The 16980-nt window shown below is 57.1% G+C and overlaps 2 protein-coding genes across 3 annotated transcripts; one reads left to right on the top strand and one right to left on the bottom strand.

Annotated features, from left to right (window-relative positions):
• The first annotated feature begins 281 nt into the window (after nucleotides 1–281).
• THOC5 (THO complex subunit 5) lies at nucleotides 282–11491 on the top strand. 2 transcript variants are annotated; one of them, XM_065738780.1, is made up of 19 exons: nucleotides 282–426; nucleotides 962–1105; nucleotides 1525–1638; nucleotides 2253–2350; nucleotides 2430–2576; nucleotides 4380–4494; nucleotides 5028–5160; nucleotides 6060–6137; nucleotides 6358–6398; nucleotides 6918–7017; nucleotides 7503–7611; nucleotides 9100–9201; nucleotides 9327–9423; nucleotides 9605–9719; nucleotides 10166–10269; nucleotides 10362–10449; nucleotides 10562–10677; nucleotides 10792–10982; nucleotides 11269–11491. In XM_065738780.1, the coding sequence occupies exons 1-19, from the start codon at nucleotides 391–393 to the stop codon at nucleotides 11330–11332; spliced, it is 1992 nt and encodes a 663-aa protein (XP_065594852.1). In that variant the 5' UTR covers nucleotides 282–390; the 3' UTR covers nucleotides 11333–11491. The 2 variants fall into 2 exon arrangements, with proteins under 2 accessions (XP_065594852.1, XP_065594851.1); XM_065738779.1 differs by having other exon boundaries at nucleotides 282–486.
• A 784-nt stretch (nucleotides 11492–12275) lies between these two features.
• On the bottom strand, nucleotides 12276–16937 carry NEFH (neurofilament heavy chain). The gene is made up of 4 exons (XM_065738778.1): nucleotides 16142–16937; nucleotides 15358–15557; nucleotides 14607–14731; nucleotides 12276–14316 (listed from the first exon to the last, which is right to left on the bottom strand). Exons 1-4 carry the CDS (start codon nucleotides 16935–16937, stop codon nucleotides 12789–12791), a joined length of 2649 nt encoding a protein of 882 aa, XP_065594850.1. The 3' UTR covers nucleotides 12276–12788.
• Between the last annotated feature and the right edge of the window lie 43 nt (nucleotides 16938–16980).

The raw sequence follows: 16980 nt of genomic DNA, 5'->3' as shown, positions 1-16980 counted from the left end.
CCAAGAGTAGGCCACGCCCTCTCTGCACAGGCCACGCCCAACACTGCGCCAGTCAGCGTCTTCGGGTCGTGGTCCTCCGATGGCGGACTGGCCAGCAGGGGGCGCCTGTCCCCGCTCCTTTCTGCCGCGCGCGTCCGCTCCGTGACGTCACTTCCGGGGGGGGTGCTGAGGTGGGCGGTGGGATGGGTGCGGTGCTCCGTCGGGGATAGAGGTGCTCGGGGGGTCTTGATTGAGCAGGGGGGAGACGGAGGGGACTCCTGGCGGTCGGGAGCCGGGAGTTGGTAGGTGAGGTGCCTGGACGTGGTGCCCCGGGGGGTAACGGGGCCGGAGGCCGCGCCTGGGCCCGGCTGAGGTCTTACCGCCGGTCCGCAGCCTTCGACCGGCAGCGCCATGTCCTCGGACTCCAGCAAGAAGAGGAAACCCAAGGTGATCCGCACAGACGGGGGCCCGCAGGAGGGCAAGAGGGGCAAGGCCGATGGCGAGCAGGTAAAGGGTGGCCGGGAGCGCTGCGCTGAATAGTGCTGGGTCGCAGCCAACCCCTAGCACCGCCGGAACTGCCCCTCTGCGTTTGTGACTCCTTGAGGACACATAGCTTGCATGGAGCAGCGAGCAGAGGGCTGGGGGGTTCCTTGGGGTTCCTCGGTTACCTGAGAACGCGCACGTGAGGATCAGAGCACCGGGCCAAAGTTGTGAAGTTCAGTCAGCTCCCAGGGCTTACCCTGTGCTGTAGCCTAGGCACACTGCAGCAGTACAGGTGTTGCTTTCAGTTCATCATAACTGCATTAAGAAGCTGCCTGTGTTTTCCAGGTGTTTATGTCTTGTATTGGTTACTGGGTGGTCATTCGGTGTATGAAATCTCAAGTTAATGCGGTGAAGAATTGAGCCCCAGCTGCATGTTTCCCAGTGCCCCTTTTTACAAACACATAGCAGTGAGCAGTGGGGGTGCTTTTACCCTTTTCAGGATGCTCGGTACTACAGTGAGGAGTGTGAGGTGGATCTCCGAGACCCCATCAAGGACTATGAACTCTACAAAGAGACGTGCCAGGAGCTTCAGAGGCTCATGGCAGAAATCCAGGAGCTGAAGAGCAGAGGCGTCAAGGACAACGTAAGGAGAATCCTGAGTGCTTGGTTTAATGTCTTCTGTTATCTCATGTAATCTGAAAGGAGCAGAAGCCGTGCTATGTCCTGGGGAAAGTTAAAGTGGAACAGCTTGTCTTAAATAAAATGAAGTGTGATGTAGCTGAGGCACGTGGTCTTTGACCAAACAGTCATTGCTCAGAGTTACCAACCTCTGAGGCACGGTTGGGCTCTGCAGGGAAGTGTGCTGATGGATCAGGACTCCCAGGGGAGGAACTGAGCACCTGCAGGTACCAGAAAGCCCTCCAGTTGTGTCCAGCAATGCGAGGCTCCCCAGGAGTCCCACTAACATCGGCACTGCCCCACAGAGGATGCGGGGCTCAAAGCTGCAGCAGGGGCTCTGCCGTGGGTCTGTGATTCCTCAGGCTTTTCCCTCCTGCCTCTCAGGCCTCCGAGATAGACGAGCGACGCGTTCAGAGTTGTGTGCACTTCATGACCCTGAAGAAGCTCAACCGGCTGGCGCACATTCGGCTGAAGAAGGGCCGAGATCAGACCCACGAGGTACGGAGTGGGCAGTGAGCACAGGACAGGGTTTTGAAGAGCAGAGTCGCTGCAGTTTCTACTGTGTGTGTGTGTGCAGAACCAAACCCCAGCAATGTTGTGTGGTTTCTGTGCTAGAGGTTTGCTAGGAGACTTTGCTGCAGGGAGGCAGAGGCTGTAGTTGCGATGGCTTACAAAAGAGGGCCATCTTCTCCTGTCTCATGTAATGGTGAATCAGATGGTCTTGAGCCTGGTGTGCTGCAAGACTGAGAAACATCTAGCAGTCAAGCCCTAAATTCTTACCTGTGCTTCTGAAAGATTTTTTCTGCCATGTTTATTTTAATTGTATTACTGAAGGTACAGAAACAGAATGGGATCTGGCCCATGTGCCTTGGCAGGTCTCCCTTGTTGTCCCAGGCTGTCTTCCTAGAAGGCACTAGGATCAATGGGAAAGCAAACATTCTTTGCATTACAGTCCTTGAAAATGTCTTTTCCCTTTCTGAATTTTTGCATGCCCTAAAACCTACCCTCCCTGGATGGTACCAGTGTCCTTGCAGCACTGGGGTCACCAGATGTGCATCCATCTCTTTGTAAGTCCCATCCTGCTGTGGTCACTGGCCATGTCTGTGTTTCAGGCAAAGCAGAAGGTTGATGCCTATCACCTGCAACTCCAGAATTTACTTTACGAGGTGATGCACCTACAGAAAGAGATCACCAAATGCCTGGAGTTCAAGTGAGTGTGGCTGGGGAGGGAAAGGAGTGACCGTGTGTGTTTGCCACCCTTCCCTGATCCAACTGTTCCATCTCTGCAGATCAAAGCATGAGGAGATTGAACTGGTGAGCCTGGAGGAGTTTTACAGCGAGGCTCCCACTGACATAAGCCGACCTGACATCACCCTGACTGAACCCCACCAGCAGACCCTTGCCCGCCTGGACTGGGAACTGGAGCAGCGCAAGAGGTGGGTCTGGTCTGTGTCCCCCCTCTCCGAGCTGCAGGACAGTGCTCCCTGCAGACAGCCCAGGCTGCACAACCCCTCAGCGGAGCAAGCACCAAAGATAAAGGTTTGAACAAGTGTTTCAAAGTGATCGTTGTGGAGGAAGTGGCAGATTTATTGTGTGACTCTGTCTCTCTTATGAAGACTCACTCCTTGGGTTGTGACAGCAAAGGTATTTTAGCCATCCCAACATATCACACGTGCTCACTCCTTGGGGCAGTGTCCATCAGTGCTGGCTCTTAGGTACCAATAGGAGAAAACTAATTTCATAGCTTCCTTCTGGTGTGACCAGTGTGTCTGCTCAGGGGCGTTGCAGCAGGGAATGAGGCCTCTGTCCAGCGTGGCTGCTGTGCTGTGGTGCATGCAGTGATTCCAAGTGACTTGGTTTGTCCTCTTGTGGCACCATCCTATTGCAGGATTTGAACCCCAGGGTCCCTCAGCTGACTCAGGGCCAGGCAAGGAGATTCACCCCTTGTGAAAAACAGTAAAATCATAATTCTTTGTAACAACTAGGAGATTTTTCAGAAAGATCAGCCTAAACTGTCTGTAGGTGAGCAGTGCAGCTCAGAATAGCAGACTGATGAGAGGTGCTGCAGAAGCTTGCAGGGGACTGCTCAACTTGGAGGTTTCTTTTAAGATTCTCCTTAGTGCTGCTTGATTGTTGCAAGCTGTGTAAAAGATGAAGAAAAGCTCAATTAAGCGTGCCCCATGGTTGCACAGTAAGGCACTGGGAAACTCTGTAATTCGCAGTCCTCATCCCACAATGTTTAGGAGCACTACTTTTCATCACTGTGGTGGGAAATAAATAGTCCCTTCCGCTGCTCCAGCAGTGCAGTGGGCACTTTGCAATGCTCCTAGGGCTGTTGGTATCCCTCCACAATGGTCACGTTGATGTTCCCAGTTCTGCCACCATGCAGTGTGTTGGATTTGCATTGGACTCTGTTCCAGAAGTTGCCTGGTGAGTGGTGTGACAGGGCTTTGCTGCTCTCACTGGCTTCACCACAGGGAGTTCAGCAGCAGTGTCTGAAAGCTGCACTTCAGACCTGCTTTGTGAAGGGAGCTGCTGGGCTGTGCTGAGCCAACGCAATGTTTTCTGTGTTGTACTCTCGTGCAGTGGGGAGCAGGGACTGGAGAGGAGAGTGCATGAGCTCTCCAGGCCAGAGTTCCCTCTCTTGTGTCATGTGCTTCCCAGGCAGCGTGCCTGCAGGCTCAGCTTTCTGCAGCTCTCTGCTACGTTAGAGGTGCTAGTGAGGAGGAGTGAGGAGGCTGTGTGTGTTCTCCCTCAACAGAAGTGTAACCAGAGCTTGGAGAGTCATGGTGAATTTCCATTTTCCTTGTCTTTCTAGCCAGTTAAAGGGGAACACTTGTTAGCATGCTAAAGCTTCGACTCAGGAGTTTATTTCAGTTGTAGCTGAAGTGACACAAAGTGGAGAAGTCTTCTTTGCAGCTTATCAGGGTCTGGAGGATCCCACTTGGGTCCTGTCAGCTGAGCTGCTTTGGGAGCAGATCTGCTGAGGGAAGCTCTGGCTGCTGCCCTTCCCCCAAGTACAACATAAAGCTAAGCTTCCACTTCCTCTCCATGCTTGTTGAGAGTTCTTGACAGTCTCTACTTGCCCTTGGCATTGGGAGCTTTTTGTGTGTCTGTGTCAGCCCTGACTTCCTGCAGGGACTTCTGTTAGGTCAGGAGAGCTGAGGCTGATGGCCCAGGCTGGCCCTGGCAGTCTGTGGCACTGTGCTGTGTGCTGCTAACCCAGTTCCCACCCTTAGGCTGGCAGAGAGGTACAAGGAATGCCAGACCATCAAGGAGAAGATCCTGAAGGAGATTGAAGTGAAAAAGGAGTATCTGAGCAGCCTCCAGCCTCGCCTCAACAGCATAATGCAGGTACTCCCTGAGCCCTGCAGGAAGGGGGAAGGCCTCTGGGAGTGAGCTGGTGTGCCCCGGGAGTTGTGTTAGGTAGGGACAGCACCTGGGGCCCTTTCCTTTCCCGTCAGCGTGGCAGCAAGGCTTGAATCCCATGCTGGATGTGTCAGATCCCAGCAGAGTGAGCAGAAGTGTCAGAGCTGCTCCCTGCCTCGTTGGGTTTCCTCCAGAGCCTCCTTGTTTATGCGGCAATTCCTGCAGAACTGCAGATGGAGAATCTTTAAATGGGCCTTTCCCCAGAGAGCAGCACGCAGTTCCAGCCCCTTGTGATCACCTCGGGAGGAAAGAGCAGGAGAAGGAACTGGGTTATTTTCAAACCCAGAAGTTTTCCAGCAGTGAGCTGCCAGCCCTGCTGTGGGCATCCCCTGCATTTCACACTGCACTGCAGCTGCTCGGCCGCTTCTGATCTCCCACTTACCTTGGGGTGGGAGAGCTGAACTGGGGAAAGTGGGATTCTGTCCCTAGTCTGAAGGCTGTCCCTGTTGTTCCTCCAGGCCTCCCTCCCTGTCCAGGAGTACCTCTTCATGCCTTTTGACCAGGCACACAAGCAGTACGAGACAGCACGACACCTGCCACCACCTCTCTATGTCCTTTTTGTTCAAGCCAGTGCCTATGGTCAGGCCTGTGGTAAGCAAAGGGGTCCTCAGAAATGCTGTGGGGAGGGAGGGGGGGTACACTCCCCTCGTGGGCCAGATTTCACTCTGCCTGCAGAAAGCACTACCCAGGGGAGAATTGGTTTACGTGGTCCATCCTGTCTGCTCTGCAGCTGTGTTCTGCTGAGCCCAGGGCAGCAAGGTGGCAGCAGGGCCAGCACACTGAGGCAGCAGCATTTGAAACCTTGTTTGCTCAGCTTCCTTTGCTGGAAGAACTGCTTGGAAAGCAGAGGCAGTGGACCTCAGCTTACCTGAAAGGGTCTATCCTTGTGGCCAGCTTTGTGTTTTGAGTTCTTTTGGAGGTGCTTTGTGCAGCCAGCTCCTCTCTCAGTCAAGGTTTCCCAGCAGGGCTCAGGGTCCCTCTGATTGTCTGTATCTCCAGGGTTGTGTGAGGGCTGCAGTCTCACTGCTCAGCAGGAGTGGTGTTTCTTGCCCTAAACAGGTCCCTGTGTGTGGGTACCTGCAACTGACAGCTCCTTGCTAGGTGGATTCCAGCCCTGCTTGGTTCTTGATAAAAAATTTAGTTGTTATGGCTTCCAGCAGCAGTCCTCAGAACCTGGTGTTTTGCCTCCTAAGACCCCATCCTGGTGGGAGGTCCAGCCCTACGGTAGCTGGATTGACAGCTACCTCCTCCAGCTGACTGCTCATTAGAGCTTTATGGGACTCTGCCTTGTGCAGACACGGAGCAGGAACTTTTTGGGGCAGGGCTGCAGCCTGACTTTTTTTTCTGTAGGCTTAGTAAATGCCATATGGGAATGTGCTTTGGGGTTGTAGCCCACCAAGCTCCAGCCTTGGCAGCTTACACCGTAGCTTTTATCATCTTTCCAACACCAAAGTGGGATTCATAGCTTTGTTTTCATGTCTCTTCCATAGATAAGAAGCTTGTTGTGGCCATTGAAGGCAGTGTAGAGGAAGCCAAAGCCCTGTACAAGCCACCTGAGGACTCACAGGGTAAGTGGGGTAGTGCTGCTGTGGTCAGAGGGGTTGTGTTCTGGGGTGGATGCTGACATGAAGATGGCAGCTGATCACCCTCATCTCTAAATGATTCCTGAGAGGTGTTCATGGATGACTTCTGGGAGAGCTGTGGTCTCAGAGAGAGGGCTTGGTGGTCCTGCTGGGTTTGGGGATCCCCTTTGGGGATGCACTTGCTTACACTTCTCTCTTTGTGTAGATGATGAGAGCGATTCTGACATGGAGGAGGAGCAGACCACGGTAAGGGATAACAGTCTCCTCTTCTGGTGCCACTCCCAACCCAGTGTGATGTGGGCAGATCCATTTGCACCTGCGATCTGGAAGGTGCTGGGGCTGCTGGGCCTGAATAGGTCTATACACTCATCTCTGGACACTGGCAGTGTGTGTGGAACTGTGTTGGCATTAAATATGGCTGTGTCCAGAGGAGAGGAAGAACTGGTCTCAGCAGAGCAGCTGGGCACCCTGTTTGTGTTGACAGGGAGGCAAGGGGCTGCATTTCCAATTTATGTCCTGAACACAGTAGAGCTGGAGCACAAACCTGCCGTGCTCACATCCCATCCGCAGCAGTGTCTGCCCTGCAGCTCCTGCTGGAGCTGCTCCACTTTGTATAAATAGTCTCTAGCCAGGGAGATTGGAGTCCAGCAGGGAGAGACTGGGACTCAGGGTGCTGGGTAGGGAAGGGCAGCAAAAGAGGGGGAGAGGTGGGGGGCTCCCAAGGAGCACTGGTCCAGGGCTGACAGCCCAGTTCTGCCCCCCCAGAAGCGACGCAGGCCCACCCTGGGTGTGCAGCTGGATGACAAGCGCAAGGAGATGCTCAAGCGACACCCACTGTCTGTCACCATTGACCTGAAGTGCAAAGGTAAGCTGGTGCTGATGGCCCTGGGTGCGGAGGGGTGTGGGAGCAGGTCAGGGAGCAGCCTGGCCACAGCTCAGTGCTTGGACTGTGAAGGGTCCTGACAGAGCTGCAGAGAGCAGTGTACGGAGGATGTTCCCCTGTCCCCACTGCCCAGGGATGCGTGTGACCTTCCAGGAAGGCTGAACAAGGGGGTCTGGCAGCTCTGCCAGAGGTTCCAGCTTGCTGCTACCTCCATGCACTTTTCTAGCCTGCACCTTGCTTTACAGCCTCAATCCTTCACTTAAGAACTTTTCTCTTTTGTGGTGGGGAGTTGGACCTGGCAGTGCCTGATGGTGAGGTTAAAGTGCTCTGGTTATATTGCATCTCTGCCTATTTCTTGCTGTGCTAGCAGAGGCAGCAGAAGAGTGTCCTCTTCTACAGAGAACTCTGAGTACTGAGTGCTCAAAGCCCATAAACATAAAGCAGTGTTTCTCTTTATTTGCTGGCAGATGAAAATGTGCTTCACCTGACCTTCTACTACTTGATGAACCTCAACATCATGACAGTGAAGACCAAAGTGACCACTGCTGTTGAGCTGACGACTGCCATCAGTGCTGGGTGAGGAGAGCCCTGAGCTGTGTGTGGGTCCTGTGCTGAGCCCAGAGCTTGTCACAGACACCGTGCCCTGATGTCCTGCCCAGCTCTGCTCAGTATCCCGTAAGCAGAATGCTGCAGCAATGTTCCTCTGCTGAGTTGCAGGCTAGCAGCCCTCCGTGCCCTTCCCAGCTCTGTGAGTGCTGTGAGTTAGGTTTTATCCCCTGTCCCTCACTCCCCCTTACATGGGGCATCATAGATAGCTTTGTGCAGAGTTGTAGTGTCCAAGCACTGCCCTGGTTCCTCCTTTAATGGTAAGGAGGCCCTACAGAACCTCTACACCTCCATGTGAGGAGTGCTTTCACCTTGCAGATCTCCCCTGCCCTGGCAGTGTCCTCTCTGTCAGCAGTGTGGCCTTTCTGGGAGCCCTGCCAAGCTGCTGCAGCTGCAAGCATCCTCCTCCTCTTCATCTGCTACATCCCCAGTGCCAAAACCAGGGACAGGGCAGTTTGGGAACCTCTTGTGGGGGGAACTGGAGGGGGAACCTCTTTTGCTTGTTGCCTTTGGTTGCCACCGTGCAGCCAAACTGCCTCCCTCCCTCCTACAGCTGGCAGCTACTTTCACCTGCTTGCTCCGCAGGTCACCTTGCTCTGAGTTACCAGTAATGCAGCTGCCTTTCTGTGGGCTCCCCAGGGATGGCTTGAGCCTGATCTGTGTGAGGACTGGCTGAAATGGCAGCTCTGGGAGCCTGTCCAGGGAGCTCAGATCAGCTGCAAGCTCTCCCAGGCTGGGAGGTGGCTGAGGGAAGAGGGAGGCAGTTTCCCAGGCTGGCCTGGGATACCCATAAGCAGGTGCTGCCTCCTCGGCTGTTCCCATGAGGCCTTCCAATCCTCCTGGGTTCTTTTTCCCTGTAGGTACCCAAACCCCTCTATGACAGGCCTATGTGTGTCCTTTCTGCTGAGGTAAATCATGTAGAGGAGTCCCCCTAGCCTCACTCATCCTTGGTGAGACCCCTGCAGGCAGGGCCCTTGCTTAGGGGAAACTGCAGTAGCAGGGATGTCTCTCATTGAGTCTTCTTCTCCTCTGTAGTCCTCTGTGCTTTCTAGGGCTTGTGAGTGTGGTCAGATGTGAAGAAATGTATTCTTTTTAGCAGAGGGATTTTACTTTAGCTTGTTGGCTGGCAAACAGCCACCAGACCGTGCCCTGCATATGTTAGGATTGCTGTTCTTTCACACCCAGATTGCCATCAGTAGGTTTCAGAGTTCATGCAGTGTGCCTTTGAGCAGCTCCTGGGAACCCCAGCAGGTGCTACACTGTGATTTGTAGTTTCTTTACAACCAGGGAGGGAACAGATTTTTCAAGAGCAGAACTAGGGGAAAGCCACTGTGGTGGTGAAACCCAACTTGGAGGTCGTCCATCCCCAGTCCCTGAACTCGCAACCTGTAAGCAGGTGCCCCAGAGAGACGTGAGGCCTGGGCTGATGTGTGATTCCTCTCTTCCTTCTCCTGCCAGTGACTTGCTCTCCCCAGACTCCCTCCTGAGCTGCCTGTACCCGGGAGACCATGGGAAGAAAACTCCCAACCCAGCCAACCAGTTCCAGTTTGACAAAGTGGGGTGAGTGGGCCGCGTGCAGCCGGTGTCTTGCTAGTTGGCATCAGCTCAGGGTGGAAGATGTCACCTGCTCCTGCATGGGGGAGGAAGTGCTCTGGTGGTGTGACCTTTCCTCTTTGTTCTTGCAGCATCCTGACCTTGAGTGATTATGTGACAGAGCTGGGACATCCCTATGTGTGGGTGCAGAAGTTGGGCGGCCTGCATTTTCCCAAGGATCATCCTCAGGCATGTCTCACCCCTTCCCTCCCCTCTCCACCAGGGTGCAGGGCTGAGCTGGCAGGGCTCTGGGCTTTGGGGACACTTGTGTCCCACACCGTTCCCCTGAGACTCCAGAGCTCCAGCTGCTCCCAAACCATGGAGCACCCTTGGCTCTCAGGCAGGGTGGTGATGCTCCCTCTTCCCACAGCATACGGTCACAGCAGACAACTCTCTGAGTGCGAGCCACATGGAGATGACCATGAAGCTGCTGCGGACGAGGCTGCAGTCCCGCCTGGCTCTCCACAAGCAGTTTGCTTCTCTTGGTGAGTGCCTGGGGACGGTGTGCAGCAGTGGGATCTTCTTGGGCACAAACACTGCCTGACCTGTCACTTTGAAGGGCTGTTATGGTCTACACTGCCACTGTCCCTCTACTCTGTGGTGTCAGGACTCTGAGATTGCCATGTTTGAGGTGGGAGGAGGTGGCTGTGCCCCTCTCAGTGTCTAACATCCCTTTGGGGACGGCCATCCTGGCACTGGGAGATGATTCAGGCTGTGGTGTTACGAAAGCAGCATGCCCCTTGAGCAGACCAGGCATGTGCTGCAAGGCTATGAGTGCCAGCAGGATTGCATCTGAGGCCACTGCTGCTTTCTGGGTGCCTGGTATAGTTCTCAGAAGGATAATCCCCAGGTCTCAGTACTGCTGTCACCTGCAGGGCAGGCAGGGAGCTCATCCCCAGCCTGCCCTGCTCAGCCTTGCGCTTGGTTCCAGAGCATGGCGTGGTGCCAGTGTCCAGTGAGTGCCAGCATCTCTTCCCTGCCAAGATCGTCTCTCGCCTGGTGAAGTGGGCTGCCATCCCCTTCGAAGATTACGCGGTGGGTGCTGAGTGTGAGGCCGAATCCCCTCCAGCTCCCGTGCTGTGGCTCGGAGCCAGCAGCTGCTCACTCCCTGTCATCTCCCCTTGCAGGAACTGCCCTACACTAAAGACGTGCTGGAGGCTGGGCTGGCTGAAGACACCCACCTCTATTACATGGCCCTGATAGAGCGGGGAACAGGTCGGTGTGTTCCCCTCCCCTGGCAATGGCAAATAGTTACCAGCTGCCTGAATCCCCCGTGCCAGGGAGGCTCTGTGGGCTGTGGGTGATGTTTCTTCCTGGCCTTGCTCAGCCAAGCTCCAGGCTGCCGTGGTCCTGAACCCTGGTTACTCCACGCTGCCACCCATCTTCAGCCTCTGCCTGAACTGGAAAGGAGAGCGAACTGGCAGCAACGACGACAACATTCGGGTTAGCATTTGGGGGTGCTCCCAGGGCTTCTGTGCACTTGATAAGGGGTACACTGGCAGCTGGGAAGAACAGAAAACCCAGTTTGCAATGCGTTGATGTCTTTGCATCTGCCAGGCTATGGAGAGTGAAGTCAATGTGTGCTACAAGGAGCTGTGGGGGCCCAAGCCGGGCTACCAGCTCCTCACCAACCAGCTGCAGCGCCTCTGCATGGTGCTGGATGTCTACCTGGAGACAGAGCCCCACGACACCACTGTGGAGGGGCCCAAGGAGTTCCCCCAGGAGAAGATGTGCCTGCGCCTGGTCAGGTGAGAGCCTGGGACTGCTGTCCCTGCAGGCAGTGAGTGGAAGGGGCTGAGGGTGCTGGGAGGGACGCTGCTGGCATTGCTGTCCATGCACCTGGTGACAGACAGGCACCTTTAAGCTTTTCCTTGTGCTGCCTGTGAGGGACTGCACAGTCGAGCAGCACCCCGGGACCTGTCCTCTTTGGAGACTGTGCTGAGCTTGTGCTGGAATGAGCTTGTACTTTCCAGCACACTGTGCCTGCTGGGATGGAAGCAGCCCCCCGTGGGCCATCCTATTCCTCTCTTCTAGGGGCCCCATGCGCTTGAAGCCGTTCAAGTTCAATTACCCTCAGGGATTCTTCAGCCACCGCTGAGTTGCTGGGCCCCCCTGCCTGGGCATTGCTCTGGGACCTAGCCTCATCCTGTCTGCAGAGAGAAGTCTTCCCTTCCCACCATTTCGGTTACTTTTATGATGTTTTGGGTCTTGTTTGAGGTTTTGTAGCTGAAGGGATTAAATGCTGAATTGGAGGAAACGTGTGTGTGCAGATCGCTGGGGTGCAGGGACCTTGATTCTTGTGGATCCCTTCCTTTCTGGGCTCTTCTATGCTTCTGTCACCCACGGGGGCTGGAACAAGCTCTGTCCCTCCTGTCTGGGGCCCTGCCTGTCTCCTGTCCTCCCTCCCACCACAGGTCCTTGGTAACACGGAACTGAGCTGGCTAAAAATAGCCCTTCCTGCACTGCAGCCTCAGCCTGGCAGCTGACTCGGCACAATCCCCGGAGCACAGAGGGAGGTTGGGGCCCTGGGCTGGCTGTGCCCCCCTCCATCCCTCACAGTTCCCCATTGCGAGTCCTGTCCCACAGCCCTGGTGGCAGAGCTGGGGCTCTGTGCCCATCTTCAGGTTGCTATCCCTCCTTGCCTCTCCACTGGGGGCACTTTGTGCCAAAGCAACCTCCTGGGGAAGGCTCTCCTGCAGCAAGAGGCACCAGGGGTGTGGTGCTGCAGTGCAGGGCTGTGCTGCAGCTCTTGGCCTAATCCAGGCACTGACAGCCCTTGGGGATCTGTGATTTGAGAGATGCCTTTGTCAAGCACAGCGAGGATGGGCTCTGTTTCCAACCCCTGTGCAGGACGTGCAGCCTGTGAGCTTTCCCCACTGCAGGCAGGGAGGTAAAGGACTGCCACCTGCTTTGAAAGCCCCTTGTCACCCTCTGCATGCCCCAGCCCTGCGTGACAGAGCCTAGCAGCCCTGGCACAAGCCTTCCCTGCATCCCTTCACCTCCCCCATGCCCAGCAATGACTGCAACAGCCGCTGTGTCTCTGTAAGCACTTTATTTGGTTATTGCACATAAGCAATTGACAGTGGACTCGAGTTTCCTAGTGCACTTGGTATGTCCGTGAGCATTCCTGCAGTGCCTAACCTCTTCCCCCAAAGCCAGCTACTGCGGGGTCACCGCCCCGAGGGACACTCGTCACCCCAGCAAGGGAAGGACTCTGGCACACGTCCCAAGCAGCACGAGCTCTGAGTTGCACTTGTCCATCGATTGCACATACAATAAATAAATGCACTTATTGGAGAAGGGCAGTCGGTTCCCCCTGGGGTCTGTTGTCCTCGTTATAATTCAAGTGTTAAATGTGGCGCTCTGCGTGTATCACATTCTGCTACTGAAGCGATCGGATCATGCCACCGGCGTGGGGCAGCGAGGGGCTGTGTCTCTCACAAACATATTGCTAAGGTAAGGCCTGGCTGGGGGGGACCCGGGCTGGGGGGGACCGCCCCCATCTCACCCTTCGGAGGGGAGTGGAGCAGCTGCAGCTCCCAGAGGAGCTCCGCTCATTTCTTCCCTGCAGTGGGTGCTGGCTCTGGGGCTTTGCCCTCCTTGCTGGGGGGCTTCTCAGCTTTGGGGGGCTCTTTAATGGCTACGGAGTCATCTTTGGGTTTTGATTTGGGGTCTTCCATCTTCTCCTTCTTTGATTCCTCCACCGCTTTCTTTGGTTCCTCCACCTTTTCCACAGCCTTAAGCTTCTCTGGCTCTTTTGCAGCTGCTTTGCCAGCCTCCTGCTGAGCTTTTGGCTGAGCATCCTTCTCAGCTTTCCCTTCTGCAGCTTTGGAGGCAGTCTTGGTCTCCACCTGTGGGGCTGGAGGCTCTGGCCCTGCGGGCACCTTCTCTTTGGGCTTCTCCTCTGCCTTGGCTGGGGCATCCTTCTTGGGAGCCTCATCCTTCCTGCTCTCTGCTGCAGGCTTTGGGGGAGCCTCCTCCTCCTTGGGCTGCTCTTCCTTTGCAGGGGCTTTCAGCTCCTTTGGAGCGGAGGGGGTGGGCTTCTTGGCTGGGGCTGCTTCCTTCTGCGGGGACTTGGCTTCTTCCTTCGGTGGAGATTTGGCTTTTTCTGGGGACTTGACAGCTGGGGGCTTGGCCTCCTCCTTCGAGGGAGACACAGGTTTCTCTGGAGATTTGACAGCAGGGGGCTTGGCCTCCTCCTTCGAGGGAGACACAGGTTTCTCTGGAGATTTGACAGCTGGGCTCTTGGCCTCCTCCTTCAAGGGAGTGGGTGGCTTTTCTGGAGATTTAACAGCTGGAGGCTTGATCTCCTCCTTGGTAGGGGTTGGTGGCTTTTCTGGGGACTTGACAGTTGGGGTCTTGGCTTCCTCTTTTATGGGGGGTGTGGGTTTCTCTGGGGATTTGACAGCTGGGGTCTTGGCTTCCTCTTTTATGGGGGGTGTGGGTTTCTCTGGGGATTTGACAGCTGGGGTCTTGGCTTCCTCTTTTATGGGGGGTGTGGGTTTCTCTGGGGATTTGACAGCTGGGGACTTAGCCTCCTCCTTTGAGGGGATTGAGGGCTTTTCTGGGGACTTGACAGTTGGGGTCTTGGCCTCCTCCTTTAAGGGAGTTGGTGGCTTTTCTGGGGATTTGACTGCTGGGCTCTTGGCCTCCTCCTTTGAGGGGGTTGAGGGCTTTTCGGGGGACATGATAGCTGGGCTCTTGGCCTCCTCCTTCGTAGGGGACGCAGGTTCCTCTGGGGATTTTACAGCTGGGGACTTGGCCTCATCTTTTGTAGGAGGCTTGGCTTCTTCTTCACCCTCTGGTTCAGCTTTCTCTTCTTCCTTCTCTTCTTCAGCTTTCTCCTCTTCAGCTTCTTTCTCAGCCTCCTCCTCCTCGGTCACCTCCTCAGTCACTTGGATTTCCTCTGTCTGCTCCTCCACAATCACAGTCTCCTTCTCAGATTTCTCCACCACCTTGGTTTTCTCCTCACTCTTCACCTTGATGTTGGCAGCGATGCTGGGACCCTTGGGGACCACTTCAGGGAATGAGACCATTCCAAAACCGGTCTCGATCCGATACTCCTCTCCTTCCAAGAGCTTTCTGCCAGGAGACAACAAGAGCATGGCCATCAGCAGCTGCACCCACACCCTGCAGCAACATTTCCCTCCCTGATGCCTGCAATGCCATCCATCCCTCCTGCTCCTATGCCCCATGCAGCCTTCCTCACCCTTCCTCCCACAATCCCTGTGCAGAGCTGGTTTTGGAGGACAGAAGTGTCTTTTTCTCACTGAGAAGGATGTCAGGTGTTAGCGAGGGCCCTCAAGAAATGTTCTCAGAGCACTGGGAACTGGCCAAGACACGCACACCCGTTCCCTTTCCCAACCCCATACCTATAAGCAGCAATTTCGATGTCCAGGGCCATTTTGACGTTAAGCAGATCCTGGTACTCGCGGAGCTGAGCTGCCATCTCCCACTTGGTGTTCCTAAGCTCGTTGTCGAGCTGCTGGATGGTTTCCTGCAACAGACAGAGTCACTCGGTGCCACGCAGCACCTCAAAGCAGTCCTCTGGCCTCCAGAGGAGGGAATGGGGGAAGGGCTAGGGCTCTTTCAGTTTGTCCTTGAGGAAACCCCTGAGCCTTGCACCACCTCCAAGGAGAGCTGCAGTGCTGCCAGCTGGGCTCTCTCGGGCAGGGGCAACCAGGGGCAATGGTTCTAGGCAGCTTGGTCTGCTCACCACCACAGCCATCATGCCCCATCCTGAGGCTGATGGGGTAGGAACATCTCCCTGGATATAAGGTTTCAGGCTACAGCCACTAAAGGGTGTGGAAATCTGAGCTGCTGCAACACAAGATGTGGTCCAAACCCCAGCCAATATTCAGTGGTATTTGTGACCAGTGTCGTGGGCAGACACAAGGGACAATTCCATTGCAGGTGCCCGGCAGAGCAGCCTGGATGCAACCTCAGGCTCTGGTTGTCTGAACACCAGGAGCTGGGGAAAGGCTGCTGCAGTCAAAACCCAAACGTATTTGCTTCTAACGTCAGCATCCCCGAGGCCACATCCCCAGTGCTGCTCTTCCCTGGCAGCTGGATGCTCCCTCTGCACCGTGACAACTTGGGATTCTGCCCACTGTGCCGCACTACCTGGTAGGACAGGACATCTGCATGATGGCGCTCCTCCGAGTCCTGCCTCTGCCTCTCCAGCGACTCCTGTGTCCCTTTGAGGGCTTCGAGCTCGGTGGTCTTGGACTGCAGCTGGCGACGGTACTCGGAGATCTCCTCCTGAGCCACACGCATGGCGTCCGTGTTCACCTTGGCAACCTCGGAGAGCTTGTCCAGCCTCACTGCAGCAAGGGAAAGGAGGAGCTGCAGGGACGGAGCTCTCCCCTTTATGGGGGACTGCAAACCCTTTAATAGCAGCGCTCCCGTGTGTGCCCCGTGCAGAGCCAGCCCTGCGGGGTCTCCATTCGCAGGGACGTGAAGGCGCCCGAGCAGAGGGGCTGGGCTCTGTCCGCGGTGCTGAACCCCCGCTGTCCGCGGTGCTGAACCCGGTTATTGCGACGGCAGCGCCCACGTGTGCCGACCCCCGGGCTGCCACCCCCCCCCCCCCCCTCCCCCGGTACCGTAGTGCCCCTCCCAGGGGATGCGGCACTCCGTCCCCTCGCTGCAATCCCCGCAACTCTCCCGGCCCCGCCCCAGCGGGAGCCCCGCGGCGTCGGGGGGAGAAATAGAAAAGCCACCCTGCCGCCCTCCCCCCAAAAAGCCCTGAGAGCCGTCGGGGTGGGGTTTCCCTCTCGCCCTCCCGCAGCCCCGCGTGCGCCCGACCCGACGGATCCCTCCAAGGGGCGATGAGAGAACGGACCCCGTCCCCTCCCTCCCCCCGTCGGGGTACCCGCGGAGCGTGCACCGGGCTGGGCCGATCGCTCACCGCGGAACCACTCCTCGGCCTGCAGCGTGCTCCGCGCCGCCGTGCCCTCCAGCTGCTCCCGCAGGTCGCGCAGCGCGGCGGTGACCCCGGGCCGCAGTGAGGCCGGAGGCTCCGCGGGCAGCTCGGCGCGGGCCCCGCGCAGCAGCGCGCCCACCTCGGCCCGGTGCTGCTTCCGCAGCAGCTCCGCTTCCTCCCGCAGCGCTCGGGCCCGCTCCGCCAGCGGCCCCCGAGCCCTCTCCTCCTGCGCCGAGCGCTGGGCCAACCCGCGGGCCGCCGCCTCCAGCTCGGCGCGCTGCCGCGCCTCCTCCTCCAGCCTGCCCCGCAGCGCGGCCACGTCCTCGGCCAGGCGGGCTCTCTCCAGCCGCAGCTGCCCCTTCTCGGCCCCCAGGCGCACCAGGGCTCCCCGCATGTCGCGCAGCTCCCGGGCGTACAGCTCGCCCATGGCCGAGCGTCCCGCCTGCTGCTGCCGCAGTGCCGCCGCCTCGGCCGCCAGCGCCCGGTTCTGCTGCTCCAGCGCCCGCACCCGCTCGATGTAACCGGCGAAGCGGTCGTTGAGGGCCTGCAGCAGCTCCTTCTCGTTACGCGCCCGCGGTTCGCCGTTCAGCGAGTCCAGGCTCTCGGTGGAGGAAGCGGCAGCGCTACCCCCGCCGCCGCCCCGGGCTCGCCCCGCCGGAGCCGGGGGTCCCGGCCACGAGTGGAAGCCGCTGGAGGAGGCGGCGGAGCGCGGCGCGGGGCGAGAGGGCTCCTTGCGGAGCCCCCCCGGGGGGACCAGCAGCGCCTCCAGCATCAGGCTCATGGTGGCCCCCGCCCTCACTGCGGCACCGCTGCCGCCGTCGCCC

Source organism: Cyrtonyx montezumae, unplaced genomic scaffold, assembly GCF_038088225.1.
Source record: "Cyrtonyx montezumae isolate F1298 unplaced genomic scaffold, pur_monq_1.0 scaffold_23, whole genome shotgun sequence".
Lineage (NCBI taxonomy): Eukaryota > Metazoa > Chordata > Aves > Galliformes > Odontophoridae > Cyrtonyx > Cyrtonyx montezumae.
This window is presented reverse-complemented; position numbering and strand designations above follow the sequence as displayed.